General features: G+C 46.2%; 2 protein-coding genes across 3 annotated transcripts in view; one reads left to right on the forward strand and one right to left on the reverse strand.

Annotated features, from left to right (window-relative positions):
• Positions 1-1,345: 1,345 nt before the first annotated feature.
• Positions 1,346-7,180, reverse strand: Dnalig3 (DNA ligase 3). Its single transcript, XM_078190049.1, has 18 exons — positions 6,947-7,180; positions 6,342-6,421; positions 6,198-6,275; positions 5,696-5,876; positions 5,469-5,624; positions 5,174-5,305; positions 5,028-5,107; positions 4,881-4,968; positions 4,718-4,795; positions 4,539-4,662; positions 4,158-4,228; positions 3,946-4,092; positions 3,667-3,875; positions 3,131-3,488; positions 2,943-3,056; positions 2,591-2,682; positions 2,316-2,406; positions 1,346-1,978 (listed from the first exon to the last, which is right to left on the reverse strand). Exons 1-18 carry the CDS (start codon positions 7,148-7,150, stop codon positions 1,832-1,834), a joined length of 2,430 nt encoding a protein of 809 aa, XP_078046175.1. The 5' UTR covers positions 7,151-7,180; the 3' UTR covers positions 1,346-1,831.
• Positions 7,181-15,510: 8,330 nt separating this feature from the next.
• LOC144474786 (uncharacterized) overlaps positions 15,511-19,623 on the forward strand; it is a 10,352-nt gene continuing 6,239 nt past the window's right edge. Inside the window, exons 1-2 of one of the 2 annotated variants that reach the window (XM_078190052.1) lie at positions 15,511-15,640; positions 15,736-16,064. The gene's annotated coding sequence lies outside the window, so the exon portion shown is untranslated. The other variant, XM_078190051.1, reaches the window with a different exon arrangement.

The following is a 19,623-nucleotide window of genomic DNA, read 5'->3' on the forward strand; positions in this document are numbered from 1 at the left end:
CAACTAGAAACTCGTTCCGCATTGAGTAATCACGGGGAAGGCGTGGAAAGAACAAGGAAACTTCGCTTTCCAATCAGCGAGAGCGACGAACGGCTAAAATTGCAATACGTTAATAAAGGTCAATCGATTCTCGGCATTTCGCCCGCAAGAATTATCGGAGGAGCAAATCGCGTCCTCGATCGAGGCGCGGAACAATCGTTCCTTTCGCGCGTTCCCTTTTTATTTCCTCCAATTATCGCGGACATTGGCGAAGGGCTATAATCTGTAAACCCTCCGGTGTGTTTGCCGTGTTTATCGGTCCGATATCGGAACGTGGGAAAGCGAGCGAATCGATGTCGGTAGTTCCAGCGGCTGATCGTCGAGCGCGCGATAATTTCGTTGAGTTACTCGGCGCAAATTGTATCCAGAAAAACGATATAAAAAGTGTGTGGTACGTTCTCGAGCCTTGTCCTGCCCCATTTTGTTCACGACCCCGGGCGTGTACTATCCGCAGGCGGAAAACGCGTCGCAAGGTAAGCCGGACGGGATTTCGATCTCTTTGCCGCTCATCTGCGGACGGCGCGTGGCCGCTCTTAGCCATTGTTCCGACGACGATTTCCCAATCGTCGGAATGTTCCGGCAATTAACCACTCCGCCGGCCCGATAGAATTCGATCCCGCTTCTACGGCTTCCGGAAACGATGCCCCGGTCAAAAGCGATCTCGATTTTTGACGTCGGAAATGGGCACGGTCCACGCGCGTGCTGGAACAGTTGCGAAAGCGAATTGAACTTCGGTCGGAGTTTCGATTTTGGAAATCGGGATCTGTTCGTTCTCCGGTTGTTTTCAACCTTTGCACTCGCGTGGCTCGAATTGTAATATTACATTTGTCTTTTATAAGCATACACATTCAATTTCGTAATTACCGGATAAAAACAGTCGCACTAAATAAAAATACACAGGTTGAAACAAGTGTCTTAATTTTCGTCCTAAAATAGCCCCGAGTGCAAAGGGTTGGAAAGTGGATCGCTCAGATACTACAGTCGAGGAATCTGTTAACCAATCAGCTGCTTTCGACGAGTATATTAGACAAAATATATTCCTACATGGTAAAACGTTGCGCAATATTCAGCCTCCAAAACGACATGAAACAAACAAATGAAATAGTAGAGACGTAAAATAGTCAAATATTTCAGTACAAATAATTGTTATGAGAATGAACCGAGTACTGAACAAAGTACTCGGCAACTGCGAATTTTATGCACATGCTTCATAAAGAAGTCGCATTAGCTGAATGGTAAACAGGCTTTGGACAAAGTATATTAATCGATTCTCGTCCGTGGTGGAGGATTACCGAGGGTTTAGCACTTATGTTCCACGTATTTATTTATGTAAACGCCAGACATTCTATAAAGTCGATTTTCCTCGTGCGTAAAATGTTCTACTCGTTAAACATGATTTTGTCTATTAATTCACCGGACAGCGTGAGATAACAGAATAAAAGTTAAAATTCGTCTTCTCCGAATAATGTCGTTACAGCGTTAAAAAAAGATCAGTTTTAAAAGCATCGAAAACACGACGCGGGATTCGCATGTGTTTCGATCGATTTTATAAAAATATTCAGCTGAAAGGTACATTATTTAACGCTGAACTTTAGACAGCCGCTAATTCATTCAGACATTTCGGTAATTTAATTTCATGCCTACGACGTAGTCTCGACAATTTCGGAAAGAGTAAATCTACAGAATCTAATCTCCGACAAAGAGAGAAAAAAAGATGCAATTCTTCGGTAGAAAAGGGTCTCGCGACGGGGAAGTGTACGTGACTTCCAGAGCTCCGTGGGATGATTTCCGGTCATCGGTGGCTGCAGGGGCAGACGCAGTAGTCCTCTGCCAATTCGACAGCGTGCTCTTCCGTGTCTTGAACCTGGGAAGCGGAGGCTGACGCATCCAGCCAGCCGACGGTCACGTGCCTGGCCGTCTTCGGCACGTCATCGAATTCCTGGAAAACGTGTCGAGTAGATTAGGATCCGCGGAGAGCAGCCCAGAACGAGCGGAAATCGCGATCGACAGCTCGCCGAGGACCGGATAGTTAGATAATTGCCGCATACGATCAGCGGAGCTGACACGTAGCAGCGACCGGAAGCCGCTTAACTCGCGCCGCTAACCGACTTTAACTCCGTTATCGAGGGCCTGTAGCGTTCGATCGATTTAAAAGCCGCCCATTAATGCCACCCAGAACACCGTTTGCCAAAATAGCGGTGACAATTTTGTTTCGCCGTCCGAAACATCGCCTTGGACTTCACTGTCCATGATTACAAGAGTGGATGGGTACTCACATGGATCGTCGACGAGAGAATCTCGGGGCCAGTATGGATCACGTGCGTGGCTATCGATCGCTCTTGGTCCGTCAACGTCCTGGCTCCGAGCCTGGCGATTCATCAGGATTAAGGAAAATAGATCTGGTTTAGCGACCCAATCATCCCCTTTGAATTTTCCAGCGAAAGAAAAGGCGCACGTTGACCCGATTCCTATCCCTGGTTTAAGAAACGTAATCCTATCTATCCCGAGATAATTAAGAGCCAAAGGTCTGGCTCGACGCACAAAAGGATACGTTTTCAGCATTCTGTGGATCCGCTTGCGCTGCTTCCGCTTGAATCCTGGCGCTAAGGCCACGGCAGCTTTCCCCAGGATCGTCTTTGACTTCTGTAAACCATTTACTTGTTTAAGCATTAAACGCTTGATACTGAAGCAACGAGACATCCTTCTTCTGGACTTTGCACAGCTTTTATTATAATGCATATTTAAATTAAAATATGTATTCAATTGTTCCCTAGGAAAGAATCTCTATCACTTCAGCAATTTTATAAAAAAAACTGTGTAGTCTTTTTGAACGACTCTGTAGGTTTAGCGTTATATAGAAAATGAGATTGAATTATGATTCTATAGTCGGGCAAACAGGTTACCAATTCGCCAATCAAGAGACTGGACAACGGCTTCGCGTCTGCAGGGAGACCATCCGGAGGTTTTCGATCGTCTATCCAATTCAGAGGCGTTCCAGCTGCGGAATACTCTATATACTGCGAAAAAAAATCAATGGAATAAATGATAAATCGATTTAAAATTAAATAATAAATATCTACGTGTTGCCTACATCCTTGTCTATGAACGCGTAGAACTCTGGCCGTTCGTCCTCCTCCATGCTCCTTGGTTCTTCTTTAATGCTTACATCCGTTCGTTCTTCCTTAATCTTTGCATCCATTGGTTCTTCCTTAATCTTTACGTCCATTGGTTCTGTCTTAATCTTTATATCGACTGGTTCGTCCTTAATTTCCACATCCAATGGTTCTTCTTTAATTTTCACGCCGCTTGCTTTACCGTTTGATTTTCTGCGAACTTTCTGCTCTTTATCCGAATCGCTCTTCCGCTTCCTGGAAGACGCTGGCTTCGCATCGATGTTCTTTTCCGGAGTTGTGGAGAGGTCTAGTTCGGAAGACTGGTCCCCTTCGTCCCTGGAGAAAGATATTTTTTTATAAAAGATTCTTTTAGTTATACAGTACTTACAGAAGATATAAATGAAGCTATTAACTGGTAAGTATACCAGAGTAACTAATACGATTACCAAGAGAAAAATCATAGAGCAAGGAGTTAACGATTGAAAATGTCTCGAGATTAGAGAAAAATAATTACATGGAGCCGCCAGGTAAGAGACGACTCAGATCAATCGAATCCGAACTTTTGGCGAAGAGATTACGCAGCTCGGCTAAATTGGTGGCCGTGGACCAGTCCTTGTCATTGCGAATGCGCGTCACCCTCGGGAACCTAATGCTGATCCCGTCCGCAGTATGTACACCCTGGTTTGTGAACTCTGCGCCAGTGATCTCCCACACTGGTTGCTTCTAAAAAGACAGATCCATCGATCACACTCATTGCTCTTCGAATAGGCATTATTATGAAAAGACTCGATACCTTCGGATCTCTCGCCACGAAGTCCGGAATCATCGGCTTTTTCGCTTTTAGCCAAGAGGGCACTTTGCTAGGATCCTTGCCGATTTTAATCATGTCGAGCTCGTCCTGCAGTAGAACCAGGGTTGCGTCGTCGTGACCTGTGTGCACCTGCGTCAACATATTGTTTAGTTGATGTAACATTAATTAGTATTTGTTGGTTAATAAGCTCTCACTTTGGTCACCGTCAACCACTGACGATGTTCCTCGTCGTAACAGCCCATCAAGAACACCGACTTCATTCCACCTGTAAAGGGATTTATCAGATGGTAGATTAAAGATAAATAGAAGAGTGACTTTCTAGGCCCTGAAGAAAGTGTCTATGCTATTGTTTCGACACTATTCTGAAGCTCTATCATAACACTAGTTTGAATATTAGACCTGCACTACTGTCTGACATTATTTCACCTAAAAGTATCCTATATTACTGCTCGAAAGATCGGCTTAAATTTGAAGCAGTGATGCAAAAGACTAAGGCATCAAGAGCTGAGATCAAAGGAACAATAATCCCCCAATGAAAATATTAGCGTATGCAGCGACAGTCGATAAATACGAACCCTTGTTTCCAGTGCCGTACCAAGCGCCGAGAACGACAAGATCTGCGGTATCGGCCATGGCGCCCTCGAACAAGTAGTCCTTCTTTACCTTCAACCAGTGTCTTTTACCAGGCTCGTACTTGCCCTGTGAACATTATCTTCCACAGTAACGATAAAATTAATCGATGCTCGATACTTACAGTAATATCCTTGAGAACCAATCCCTCGAGGCCCATCTTGAGAACCTTCGCGATCATCTGCGCGAGCTGCTGCGGCTTCTAAAACCATCGTCCTTTTAAGTCGTTACAATACGCGACCAAACCTAGATGTTGCGGTTAAAAGGAGAGGATTGAAACTATTTACATGCACTTCCTGTACTTCGGACAGCATGATCCTGTTCGGTATCTCCGTCATCCTCTTCGTAAGAATCTGTCTGCGCTCCATCATGCTCCTACAACACGGAGGAACGTCAACGCCATAGTTCCTGGAGAAGCTGTGGATGGAACTTACTTGTGCAACAGGACCTCGCCATTGTAATAGATGCAGTCGAACACAAATAGACAGACGTTGGCGTCTTTGAACTCCGTTTTCTATGAGAAATGTTTACTGATAGGTTGGAAATTTCAGGAGTTCGATTTTTACAGAAGAATGCGTACCTTGTGGATGCCTAGGGTACCGAAGGGCAACGGTTGGCCGGTCTTCGTATCTATCACGAGGATCTCCGAGTCTAAGATCAGGTCGTCACCGTCCGGGAACGCCTTGGGAATGTACTCCTTGAAGAGGTTCACCTGGAACGATCGTTATTAACGAGCTATGGAAGTATATGTTATATATAAATATATATTATCCACATGTAAGCTAGACATAACCTCGGAAGTATATATTGTCATCTTAACATAACCTAGGAAGTAGCGGCAAGGCCCAAAGAAGAGTGAAATAGGTGAGGCATACCTTGTGAGGCAACACGGGCTTCAAGGACCTGCTGAAGTACCGGAACTCGCTGCCTCTCTTGTGCACCTGGACACGCTCCCCGTCGTACTTTACCTCGGACAGCAACCCGTCCGGACACTTCTTCATCGCCATCTCCACGGACTTGCAAGCTTCTGCCTATCGATTCGCAAGAAACGTTTTGCTTTGCGAGGACAAGACATTGTTCTTTAGAGTAAAGAATTGCTTACTAGCATCGGCAAAACGGGCGTCATTAAGGTCAGAGCTGCGACTTTGCCGCCGGAAAGAGACCCTGAAGATGCTGCAGCCGGTCCTCCGGGTCTCCTGATCTGTAGACAACGCTCCACGACGTTGACCAAATCGTTGGAGGTCTGAAAAGCCGAGTATGCATCGCTGTGCACCGCTGCCAAGCTGCAATAGCGTTAATTAGCTCTGTCAGGGGTCTAGAACTTTAACCCTTTGAAAAGGGTAAATCGCTTGTTGCATATCTTTACAAAGACGATGATTAGACTGCGATTCATTATGCAAAATATAGAATGTATGAAGTTGATTGTAACAAAGATGGAGGTGAAGTTTCCTTCTTTTTCTTTTTTATCATTTCTGCGATATGAAAGCAATAGATAAGGCTTAACTTGTCCAGTTTGTTTGCAAATGCGTAAAATCCGCAGTCTGATATGTCTCATATATTTTCGGATGTATTTCTAGACTTAGAAGAATTAAAGAGACACTCACATGTGCTTCGGGCCGGTGTTGATCCTCAGGTCGTGCTTGATCAATCTGACGATCGTCTTCAAGTCGTTGCTGGTGCACCTGCGACATTGGAACCGTGAAACGAAGGCTTTGGCCACCTGTCAAATAGGATTCCGCTGATCTTACCTGGGGAGGATCGACCGGAAGTGCTGCATCTGCTCGTTCTCCCTGGTCAAGGTGGACAGCTTCGCGAGGAACTGGTCGACCTGGCAACAAAAAGGGAAACGTATCGAGAACGATCGATGCGCTGAAATCACCGGCTGATTTATTCCATTCGGGACATAGTTATTTCGCAGGAGGCTCACACCGGGCCGAGCCCGTCCCAGACCCGAAATCCTAGTAAGCCCGGCCGAGTCCTGTAGAATTCCCCTCTCGGCCGAAACTCCATGCAATCTAATCACGACGAGATCGATTCTCATTCGAGACAGGAGCTTTCCTCTAGAGCCAGCCGTTACTTCCTCGTGCAAAACAACACACTTCCTGAAATCTACGAAGAATGGACCCCGGCTGACCTTCGCTGAAAGAGAAGCAGGGGAGGGCCGAGGCAGTGGGCGGCGCAAAAAATTGCGGAATAAAGCGTCCTTGATCGCGCGGGCTGCGTTTCTATTCTCGTGCGGCAATGGGAGCGATACCTTGACCCGGCACGAGAGAAATTCGGAGGATTCTCCGGAGGATTTTCAGTGACGAAATTTAAATGATAAACTTGGTTTCAGATCGTAGGGTCGCTGTACCTCTTGCAGAGTGAGCACGCTCTTGGCGGCTGGCTTCGCGGCGACGCTCTCCTCGAAGAATTTGCGAATCGTCTCGGCCACGTCACCCTGCGCCAGGTGCTCCAGCATCTCGTCCTCGTCCTGCAGCAGTATCCTGGAGAACAGCTTGACCAGCTGCTTGCTCTGCAAGTTGTAGATCCTCTTCTCCACGGCTGGCAGCAGCATCCTGCACCAGAGCACCGTGTCGCCTTTGAAACCATCTGGGAAACCAACGACGACGTATAGAGACTATTGCTACATGATTTTTCTTTAATAATAACTTAAAAACTCCAACACTAATTAATATTAGAATTTATTATTTAACATTGTATTTTTCTTCTAGAGAAAACATGAAAGAAGAATGGAAAAAAAAACCAAATCATACAACACGGATTCATATGATGGGAAAAATGAACATCTCCAGATCGTTTGGCTTTATACAATGGGAAAAAGGAAGAACATATCGTGATCTTCTGCGACGCCCGCATCCAAATTACATGACAGCAGCTTTCAAGGTAGTACATTCCAGAAATCGTCGGTACGTCGACATTCGGCCTCGAATAATTAAACAATATTCATGCTCGAGTCGAGCCCTCGCAAATCCGGCGATTATCATGGCGCAGCTCGTGAACGGAGAGAGCCCAGAAGCTCGATCCCGAAAAACGAGCTGTCGCTCGGCTAGAGACGAATATCCACGATCAAGCGGGCCGGTTATCGTGCACAGTTATCGTCTCGGAACTTTCCGCTCGCTTGTTGCATTCCGACGCGACGCGTTTCGCTCGTCGCTCCCTTTTTCCCTTGCGGGATCGCGCATTGTTCCCTCTCGTTCCACGCCTCTATCGATTCAATCGCTGCGGAATGCCGCCTTGGCACAGCCTCCCGACGACATCCCGCGATAACACGGTCGTAGAAAATTGCGCAAGGCACACGAAAGTTTCACCCATATGAAATTCCTGGGGTATAGATGGCGAATAACCGCTACGGCGTAGACCGAGCCGGATTCGAAAATTCGCCTTCTAACTTTAGATTCTTCTGAAATCCGTGGAACCCCGTACGCCAATCCGGAGTCTCTTTAAGAATTCGACGAATCCGGAGCGACCATCGGAATCAGGTGGGCCCGTCGTCGGCCAGCGTCGGGCCGGCCGAGCTGTTGTTTTCGATGGTCGTCGCAGGGGTGGCCGAGGTCAGGGCCGGCCGCCCGAGGCCGTCATCATTAGGTTCCGCTGCACACGATGTGTCGAATTTTTTGGCGACGACTCGCACTATCTCTGTTTCGCAATCGTTTGATTTCGTGTCGCCGTAATCTGGGAGACCGGCGGAACCTATTCCTCGTTCCTTCGAAAATAGTTGCGCCGCCGTTCGCGCCGTTCCGCGCGACGATACTCCCGCCCCGGCCGATCGAGAGGGATGCTGGCCGGACAAATTCCATTGATAAAACCGCCGCCGTTTCATTTTCCTTGATCCAATTATTGGGCTGAGTAATTTCTCCGGATGAATCGAAGCGGCGCGCCGTCTTCGGAACACCTCCGGTGCCATCTGTCTTCATTAATTACGGCCGATAAGATAACGGCCGCGGTCCGACGGCCGACTGTGTTACAAAATAGGGTTACTGGCCGTTAGAAAGTTCTCGTAAATAAATAAACAAGACCCGCGCAAGACCGCCCCGATCTCCCGAAATTTTTTATCGCGGACGAAAGGGTGCGAGACCCTTGCCGGAGGCAACCTGTTGCCACAGCGATCCTCTCGCTCTCATTTTTCGTCGTTTCGCCGCTTGATCGCCTTGATTTTTCAACGGCGGCAGTCGTTTCTCCGTCGGATGCGCGTGCTGCGACTCCTAGAGTGCCGCGTCGCGACGGAAGGGTTGATGCACCCTCAACATTTTCTGTAGTCTCTTCTATCTATTTATCTCGATTTAATACGATTTATAATTCGTTTTACTGCTTCTCAAATAAATAGATATATAAATAAGTACATTAAAAAGCGTTAAAATAAACAGTAAGAACGACGAGATAGTGTTAATCCTCGACTATCACGTCTCTGTGTAGCATGGACACGTTGAGTTAACGAAGAACAATGTGCACCCTCCCTCATCGCTCTGTGTTATACTTCCCCTAGGATTTAGGTTAAAATAATACTATAACAATATTTTAATATTGTTATTACAATATATGTATATTTTATTATACATTTATAATAACATTACAGTAGACATAATAGATAAAATAGATATATTTTAATTAGATATATTAAAATAAACCGCACCTAATACAGCTAAATGAATAAATTCAAGAAAGCTCGCTGTAATAAGAATAATAGAATGTTTCAATAAATACAAACACAGTATGATCATTAATCAGAGGACAATTAACCCTCTTAGTACCGGCCAAATAAGTCTGTATCTGAGCGAAATGTTTAAAACTCGTTTGACGAAGTTTGATAAAGTTTCGGAACGAAATTGCAAGAATTTTGAAAAGCCTGATAAATAACAAGTTCAAAAAGGGAGAAGAAATAGGGAATGAAATTGTTGTTTAATAAAAATATTAAGAAAACTATCTTGTCAATAATAGCCAACGACGATATATCGTCGTTCGGTACTAAGAGGGTTAAAGCCACCAAAGGGATGATTAAAGTGCACTCAACTAAGCAGAAGAGATATTCAGTTCGCTAGCATATCCTTGCAATCTAATTAAATAGTAAAACAGAGAAGCTGGAATCCGTGGTTTCGCGTCGGCAGACTGCGAAAGGCATCTCTCTCGTTTCAGGACTGTCCGTCGCACGGAGCCGTGCCGGGATCCGTCGGCGTGTCTGATCATTCCAAGCCGGTTCTACTTGTAATTAGCGTGGGACTATTCGGTGAGTCAGCTCGTGGAAATTCTGATTGAGGGCCCGGCGTCGACGATGTTATGTTTTATCATTGTCTGCGGAACTACACTTTGTACGAGCCGGTGGTATCAAATCGGTGACCTCTCTCCCCCTATCGTTCTCCCGTGTTTCCTCCAACCCATCGATCATTAATTAAGTCGTTCGCTTCTCTCTCTGTTACTCTCCCCGTTTCACGGTTCTTTCTCGGCTCTCTCTCTCTCTCTCTCTTCTTCGCGCTGTCTTCTCTTTCTTTCTCTTGTTCTCGGCTCCTTTCATTCTTGGCTCTCTCGTTCCTGGCTTTCCCTCTCTATTTTTCATTCTTTATTTTTCTCGACTCACTATTTTTCTCGGTTCTATCTTTCTCTCTATTTTTTATTCTCTTTCCTTTTCCTCGGCTTTCTTTCTTTCTCCTGGCTCTTTCATTTTCGATTCTCTCGTTCTCGGCGCTTCCATTCTCAGCTCTCTTGCTCTCGATTCTCTTATTCTCGTCTCTCTCTCTCTCTCTCTCTCTCTCTCACTCTCCATTTTTCACTCCTTTTCCTCGATTCTCTCTCGCCTCCCCTCTCCCGCTCCCGGCTCTCTAATCTGCAGCATGAAGTCACCTCCGCATTTGCGAAGCGCGAAGCCACTCGCCCGCCGGGGCAGAAAACGAAAGCGAGACCGCACGCGCGAAAACGAAAGCGCGCGAGCGAAAGCGAAAGCTCGCAAAGCCGCCGAGAGATCTTGGAGACACTTGGCGGGAGGACCGTGTTTACTCCGGGTAACCGTAGCGGAATCGCGATCAGCTCGTAAACAAAGCAAAAAGAAATTCAATTGGCCGACCCTCGCACCAGCCGTGACTTTTTTCGTCGGAACTATCTCCGCTGCTTTATCGTTCTCTCTCCGTCTCTCCGTACTCGTCTTCTCTCGGTGCCTCTATCGTCTGCCAGAAAGAGAGATTTCACTTTTCGGTGGAGCACGCGCGCGAGAGGTCAGATCGTCTCTTCGGCGAGCTATCGAGGCTGAACCGATGAATCGGCGGTGTTTCTATGGAACACGTAAACCGTTCAATCGGCGATACGCGGAGTTGAGACGCGCATGGTTGTTACAGGTCATTGTTGGTAGACGAACAGGGCGAACGGCGAACAATCTGTTGTCAACGACGACGTTCTATCAATTACGAAAGTCGAAACTGAAAAGCAAACGAAGCCGCGTGACGAACGTCGAATCTTCCAGACAACGGCATCCTAAATTCAGAGGCCAGTGCTATTAACCTTGCCCAATTTATTGAAGTCGACTACACTGTATCGAAGACTTTAAATCGTCTAATAACGGTGGAATGTTCGTTACGTCGGACAGCGTTCCTAATAATCGTTTCGAGCAACGCTCGCAATTGACGAAACAAAAGAGCGACTTAGACTTCAGCGATGAAATGATTTTATTCGATTTTTAGATGGACGAAACTAGCTGGGAATATTACTTAAAAAGATCATTGATAAAATTCAGATACTACCGGACACTTTATATACCACAAAACTTTTAAGATTGTCAAACTATTCCAAAGACATACTCAATAATTCTTTTCTCGAGAATGATTTAATTTTATATTAACCTAAATAACCCGAAGGATTATTAGTGACGTTATTATAATTGGCGAATAATTATTTGAAAAATCCTCTTCTTTAAAAATGTATAAATAATTTAAAAAATTCTGACGGATGAACTAAATTTTCAGAAGAAGCTGATGCCGACCAGGTTCACCGTCCACTTCGGCAGAAACCAGGAGGCTAATCGTATGGCGGGGTTCGAAGAAGAGCAAATTAGACGGCGCGATGTCGTCGATCGTTTAAATCGAAAGGGTGAGCCGTGGGTCCGGTCGCCGGGTCAGACGCTCACGTATCGATCGTTGCCGAAACCAGTCGGTTAGAGATCAGAGAAGCCGCCGCGAGCCACTTTCGCCGGTCAAAGTATCGTCGATCGGTTGACACTAGCAACGAGCCGCAACGACGATTTATGGTGCCGCCGCGCAGCTGCCAGGCCGACGATGGTACGCTTCCGATGATTATCGGTGCTCGGGGCCCGATTCTTCGCGGAATTCTCGGTGCAGCGAGAGGAGCCGCGCCGCCGATCGCGATCTAGTTTCGCAAGTGGGAGGATTCGGCACGGGAGGAGAGACAGGGCCGCGCGAATCGGCCAATCGGGGGAGGGACGGAGGTTCTTGACCTAGCCGGGGATCATCCTCGACGATGGTAACTGTGCCAAGTCGCGGTGACTTTCCGCTCGGCCCGGCGCAATCTATCGAAAAATTCGATCGCGCTCCACTTATCGCGAGCGCGTGGCCACTCATGCGACAACCCCGTCCGCGTCGGAAATTAAAAGATCGGCCGAGCGCTGTGTGATTAGGCATCGCGATACCAACGTCCCCGTTGGGTTAGGTTAGCGTCACGAGCACGCCGGACCTCGCCCTTTGCGCCGCGACGCATTTTCAACAGGAAAATCCGCGGCCGCTCGACCCGGAAAAAAAGACTCGTCCGCGGGAATGCGGCCGAGTTGCGGGGGCGTGTGCTTTCCCGATGAATTCTGAGAAATCTTTATCCCAGGCTTTGTTTTTAACCTTTCGAACGATTCTTCCAGCAAAAAGATGGTGCGTTGTTCGTCTAGCAAAAATCTGGGGGCGTGGTTCGTTGCGCTCGACCCCCGCAGAACACCTACGCTTTATAGTTCTAAAAGACTAGTTTTTAGGATCGTCTTTCTTATTTACTTCTATTCATTATTCTTATTATTTAATTCCAGATCACGCCCATTGCTGCCACCAAAACGACAAAGAGACGGATAGATGACGTATCTAGCTAATTCTGTCGCAAGTGGGCGTGTCCCGTCTAGTAGGCGTGGCTTCCTCGCTCTCGCTTCGAATCTTCCAGCTCGCTGCTCCCATGCAATGATCGTAACCAGATGTAGATTCATATTTTTAGACGCGTTCTCCTAATCTTAGGAAACGCGCTGTATCGACGATTTCACGAGATTGCTGCTGAGTTTGGCAAGCACTATTTCGCAACCGCCTCTCTCGCAGACTCCCCCGCGATATCTCCGATCCACGGGGCCTCTCGAATCACGAAACCGTGCTCGCGATTCCTAAACAATAATATTTATACGGTCCTAAGCGTCGATAACGTGGCTCGCGCGATTGCGTGTGCACGCGGATGCCCTTCCTGTGATCGAACAGCGAGAGATAACGACGCGAAGAATACTGTGTCGCGATGATGTTCGCCGTTCGATTCATCCGCGTTCCTCGTCTCGATAATCGAGATGAGTTGTTGCGACGACTTGCATTCGGCTAAACGATTTCGAAATTGCGAGAGATTTAATTAACACTAAACTTAACGAGTCGGTTCCACATTTTTTTCTTTTAAAATTTGTTAGATTATAAAGACTTTTACATAGGAAATTAATAATGGATATCACGATGGGAGCATAAATTATAATACAAATGATGGAAAGTCTAAATAAATCTAGTCTTGTCATTATTCTGAAGCAAAACGTGTGACCACTGTTCGAGCTCGGTAGGTTTAGTGTTAAGTACTCGACGCATACTAATCAGCGAACATAATTAATTGAAAATAATACAAAAATATCCAGAAATGTTTCTAATCTCGTTAGAACGTCCAGTTTGATCTATTCGACTCCGAATGCACAAAATCCGCACTCTAGCTCCCGTATAAAAAGTGTCAAAAACCGTGTTTATCTAAGTCCACTGATAAACAGCCCGCTGATATTTTATTCTTGGCTAGTACACAAGATAAACGAGCGTAAAATTAACGAAAAACCGGACAGTGAAAATAGTACCGCCGAAAGAGTGTATATATCGGAACGGAAAATTTTCGCACGAAATTTCGTTCAGCGCGCGTGGAAGTCGACGATAAGGGCGGCGAATTCGCGCCGCGAAATCCTCTCTGCTCCTCGCCGCGAGTTGCGGGCGTACTCCCGGGCATCGGGACGTGAATGAAACCGCTCGTCGAATCCGCCCTCGTTTCGGATTGATTTATTTTCGGCGACAACGATAAACGGTCTATCTCTATGAATTTTCGGCGCCGGCCGCTCGCGCTAGCACGATAATTCGGAGATTAATTATCGGTCGGCCTTTTTTTCATTGGCCGCGGGCCAACAAAAACGCGGGAGAGGTCACCGAGGACCGGGGTTTTATCGCGAGGTCCCACGGCCGACACGGATTCCGGATCGATTCGCGATCGAGCGATCCAGGAGTCGTCCTGCGAAATTTATTTTTCTTCATTTTATTTCTGTTTTATTTCCTCGTTCTTTTTTTTATCTTCTTTCTTTCTTTTCTCTTTGTTTTTTTGGTTTCTTTTTTTGTTATTGTATAAAATCTGTTCTTTCATTATACTAAAGGTTCATTGCGTTAATAGATAAATTTATTATTATTACTATTATGACATAACCTAGAAGTTAGACAAATTTAAGAACGCTGTTACATTATCGCAAATATTTCACGATTATTATCTGAATTACATGCCGCAAAATTAACTCAGTTTTTACTTTGCAGGAATGACCTCATCCATCGATTTCTTTGGAAGAAGACTTATCGGAGAAAATGGCGAGAAGAACAGTCTCTCCAGTTGTTTGGATCCTGCGACATTCGTGCCAGAAGGAAAGAGCGATAAGTGTTTTTAAATTCGCGAAAAGGAAACAAGAATGAAGCTCGTGCGCTGCTGACCGCGTCTCTCTCGCTCTCCCGCTCTTCGCCGCTCTGTCTCCCACACTCTTCCTCGTTCTCTTTCCCTCTACTCGCCGGCTCGTTATCGCCAGTTAATTATTTATTGCGGTGACACAAGCGTCGCGGGAAAACAGAGCGAATTTCTGCGCAAGTTTTCGCAAGAATTCGGTGCTCGTGCTCGGAAATCGTCGGACTAGATTAGATCGCGGCCTGTATCATCGACCGTTTACATTGAAACGACACGCGTCATAGATCGTCGCTGCGACGCTGCTGCGTCACGGCCCGTCATTGGTCCGTCCGTCCGTATCGGCGTCGATCATCGGCGGGTTAGTCCCGCCCCGAAGCTCGCGTACCAGCGAATCGAGGAAAACTCGCGAAAATCTCCTGCGCATTTCCTCGTCGCTAGCACCGAGCGAAAACAAATCAATCAGCGCGACCAACTCATCGATATTTTCGCGCGCGCGGTCACGCTCGCCGCGGTTTCCTTCGTATTAGCCGGCGCGCAACTCTTTCGAAACAAGAGGGAGAGAGGTAGAAAGAGAGAAGTTTTCGGTTCCAGCGTGTCCGAAATTCTGTCGGAGCGCGGCGAAGTTATCTCGTAGCCGTAAGAAAGGTCACCGGAGGAAATATCTTCGAAAATATAATACGCGTGCACGGCAAGTCGGCCGACTGTTCCCGCTGAATTTTACAAGCGTCGCCGTGCTCTCCCGAGGCTCGCAATTTAGCGGCGCGAGGAGTAGAACGATCGACCAGCGAGCACGATTCGATTAAACGGCGGCGGATCGCCCGAGGAGATCCACGTAAACGAAAAACCGAGCGCGATCCGGCTGCTCGACCGCGCACGCGGGGGCGAGGGTGGCCGCGAACCGAGGGGGAGGTCTTCGACGATCGCGACGTCGTGGATCCGTTCTGCGTCGCGTGGAAGGGGTTACGCGCGGACACCGGCAGGAAAAAGGAGAGGAGAGAGAGAGAGAAAGAGAGAGAGAAAAGGATGGAGGGAGGAGAGAGCAAGAGGGAGAGAGGGAGAGTGCGAAACGTCGTCTGGAGCCAAGCTGGCTGCACGAGAAGGGGCTCGGCATCTCGTTTACAAACCGCGACTCGATTAGGTGGGGACAGCTCTAAGCTTATAAGACGGCGAGCGCAGCCCCCCGGCTGACCAATAGTCGCGAAACTGTGATTGCGCGTCTTGTGTCGCGTGCAGACGACCGCTAAATAGCTCGTGGATCGCGTGCTCTCTGCGCACAAACTACAGACAGATCGGCAAGCAGATTCGACAGCGAGCGGAGACAACTTTTGGCGAAGACAACAGCTACAGAGAGATAGAGAGAGATAGAGAGAGAGGAAAGGAAGAGAAAAAGAGACAGTGGTGATAGAGTGACAGGGTGGTGGCAACCGAGGGGCGCCCGATCACAGACAATTGATCTTCGTCGAGGACGAAGGGCGCAGAGTACAGTGCTACGGAACCACCTGTTCTTTTCCGGTTTTATCGAAGAGCCCGCGAGACACTAATTTACAGGACTTCTGGCTGCTGTGAGTATACTTGAAGAGGATTTTCTCTACGTTCGATTTGCTTTTTTATTGAATCATGTTTATTGAATCGACGGCCGCGAGCCCTTGATACTACCACGGCGGTAAGCTTAATGCAATGATGCGAGATAACTCGCGGTGACGCGAGATGATTAATAAGGTCGGGTCCGCGGCGTACGGGCGGAAAGGAGAAATCAATCAAATCTTTGACATTATTGACACTGATAAAGACGCGATTTAAAGAGTTAAATCGGTCGTAGAGTGGTCGGTGAAATTCTTCCACGAGGCCGGTGTCCAAGAGCTGCCTATGGTGCGTTTAACCCTTTAGACTTCGAAACACAACTGTCTAAAATTTATATCCATTGTCTCTATCACGGAGCCATCGAATTGAAGATCAGTTTTAAATGGCTCCGCTTCGAAGTCTCAAGTGCAAAGGGTTGAATTAATAAGTCTCGTTGAGACTTCGTCTTCGACTAATTTCTCCGATCTCCTGCTAATGTTTTGACACGCATTGAGCTACTTGTTGATAAATATCGTCGCCAAACGACTCACTAAAAAATTGTAATCATTGCATCCCCGAAAATCGCGTCGTCGAACATCGTCGACGCGCGTCGGTGCAGCGGAAAATTTCGCGTGGATGCACACTGGGTCAAGACTGTGCGACGCGTAGAGGGAATCAACGGGCTGCAATCTGTGCCGTGTCAGAAGTTAACTCGTTGACGGCCGCAGCGAAAACAATTTCGCGCGAAAATCCGCGGCGACCAATCGGAATTAGATAGTCCTCCTCGGTCCTTTCCTCCGCCGTTCGATTTTTGTCGCTCGCTGACGGATCTACGCGCGGTCGAATCAATTTAAAATCGATGCATCGATAACCTCAAATATTGTTAAAGAAAACTACACCGTGGATTTTTAAATATTTATTTCGAATGATGTGTTTTTATCCGACGAATTGCTTTTGCTGTTTCGGTTTCTAATGTCCGTTAATAGGGGTTGGAATTGTTAATGATATGAATATAAAATAATTATGAAAATATATAGAAAGTGATATGACGGTTATATACGTAGGTAATAAAGGTGTGCGTAGTATGTGGAAGAAATGTATGTGCATAAAAGTAAAAGACATTCGATAAGAGCGAATAGACATTTATATTTAAATTAACGAAGATATGCAATATGGATTAATTTTTAAATTTTACAACTATATCTCTAGAACTATAGTCGTGCATTTAGATATTTTTCATAGCCAAACCCCGTCAATAACACAAACTATACCATGCGTACAGCACCACGAAACGAAAATGCAACAGCAAGCAATGATCTCTCAATAAATTAATAAAAATATGCATAGCGACCGAATTTTAAACATTGTAACCACATAGTCATAACTTTGTAATCTCCACCAAGACTGTATAGTTCGTGCATTCGGATATTTTCGACGATGTATTCGCGCGTTTTGCACGGAGAGTTGAAGAAACTCGACGGTGGCGGCAAATAAACCGAGACACAGACGGATCACGGGTCTCCGTGGAATCGTCTCCTGCCGCAGGAATTGCAGGGGTGCCAGATAACCCGGTAAAAATCTTCCACTAGCCGGTGGAATCCGCGCTTCGTTTTGATTAATGGTTTCCTTGTATCCGATTCCGGTATCGTATTTGTTTGAGCTCTCGGCGGGAAGAAGCGAGAGCCGCGACGGAGGCCGGGGGAGGAGGACTCGACAAAGAGTGGCCACCGAGACGAAGGGTGGAGGGGCGGAGGGAAACGCCTATTGTGTTTACACGATAGTCCATCGATGGATAGGAGCACTCTCCTGCTAATTAGTCGACCGTTTTTATCCCGGCATTCGAAGCCTTCGAACGTTTTCCACCTCTTTTTCCTTCTCTTCACTCCTCGAGAAAAAGAAAGAAAGAGAGCGACAGGACCAAACTCGCGATTCTTAACTATAAAATAATTAACTATAGTGTATATTTTCGCGGAAATCTTCGTATTTGCTTTTTTTAAAAAACGAGGTCTAAATTTATGCATCGATTTAGTAATAAAATTTAAAAGGGGATGAAACTGCATAGGGTAATTTTATTATTGCGATAGAAGTCTAGCTCTTTAACCCTTTTAGAACCGAACAAGGATGCACTGACGCTGGCTGAACTTGAGACTATATTGTCTTATTAATATTTTCATTAAATAATATTTTTACCTTTTATCTCTTCCTTTTTGAATTTTCTAATTATCAGGTTTTATAAAGTTGTTACAATCCTTTTTTAGAAATTTGTTAAGCTGTATCAATTAAATATGATGTAATTTCGTTCAGGTATATAAGACATTTTTGCTCGGCACTAAGTTAACCCCTTGCCGAACATTAACGAGTCTAGGATGAAGATTTCTAGTGAAAACCTATTAAAAATTCGCGTAGACGTAACAATACAATAAATATAAAATTCCTTGTTCTTTTAAGAAATTAATACGATCGATAAAATCCTAATCATAGTGATTATAAAAATAGTACAGCAAGGGGATAATAAGGGTGGCTGATCAAAGAGCGCAATGTCTTTCGCCGCGTCTGATTATGGCTGGCCGATTCTACTTGCGCATTTCCTCGTTTCTCGGAGACAAAACTTTATATTTAACCCTTTGCACTCGCAACAATTTTAACCGTTTTAGAATAACTTCACTGGCTTATAGTATTTCTATTTTATGCAACAATGTGCACTTTTATGCATATGAAATTTATTCTTGCGATAGTTTCGCTACTTAACATTGTTTTTAAATAGAAACTTTGATGATATAAAAATGATCTTGCAATGTTATATAACAATTTTACTGGTGCCTCAGAGTCGCCACTCGAGTGCAAAGGGTTAAACATTATTTTCGAGATATTTAATCCAATTGTTCGCTTCGAATCAGCTTCGAATTAGCTTCGAATTAGCAAAGAGTCGAGCTTCGGAGGACTGAATCGCTCGAAGTCGTTTCGATCGAATAGTATCGTCGCGTTCTATTCGTAAGCGGCGTGCGTCGAGGCTAACGAGAGAGAGAGAGAGAGAGGAAGAGAGTAACAGAGACGGAAAGAGAGCAATAAAGAGAGAAAGAGACGCCGACCGAATTTCGTAACATTTCCATGGGGTCAAGGTTTCCACGCACTCCGCTTCGTGAATTGGCAGTCGCGATAGATCGCGTTCGAGCCCGATCGAATCTGAATGTGTCGCGCGATCCTCGTTTTCAGTATCTCGTGACTCTCGCACGAGGAACGGTTTCTCTCTCGGCCGTCTCCTCTATTTCGCGTCTCGTCGCGAACTCGTTTCGTCCGTTCAGCGACTCCTTATCTTCTATTCTTCGCCACGCTTCCTGCTCTCAAGCGTTTTCTATTTCGATGGAGTGACTCGACCGGGGACACACGCTTTATCTATTCACTTAGGCAAGGGTTCCGGGGCTCCGAGTGTTTCGCGATTAAACGATGACCCCGAGGCTCTACTCCCAGCGGCGGCGTTTTTGCACCGCGTTACAAATAATTAGTTGGTACATCGATCTTCTCGATCGAAGCAAGCGATTCTGCAGATGCGCCAACTTCGCG

Source organism: Augochlora pura, chromosome 9, assembly GCF_028453695.1.
Source record: "Augochlora pura isolate Apur16 chromosome 9, APUR_v2.2.1, whole genome shotgun sequence".
Classification (NCBI taxonomy): domain Eukaryota; kingdom Metazoa; phylum Arthropoda; class Insecta; order Hymenoptera; family Halictidae; genus Augochlora; species Augochlora pura.

Coding starts and splice junctions, on each gene's coding strand:
- Dnalig3 (XM_078190049.1), bottom strand. CDS start 7,150: ATGCTGCTGCCAGCCGTGGAGAAGAGGATCTACAACTTGCAGAGCAAG. Junction 6,276..6,341: donor TTCCGGTCGATCCTCCCCAG/GTAAGATCAGCG, acceptor CCAATGTCGCAG/GTGCACCAGCAACGACTTGA. Junction 1,979..2,315: donor TTCTCTCGTCGACGATCCAT/GTGAGTACCCAT, acceptor CACGTTTTCCAG/GAATTCGATGACGTGCCGAA.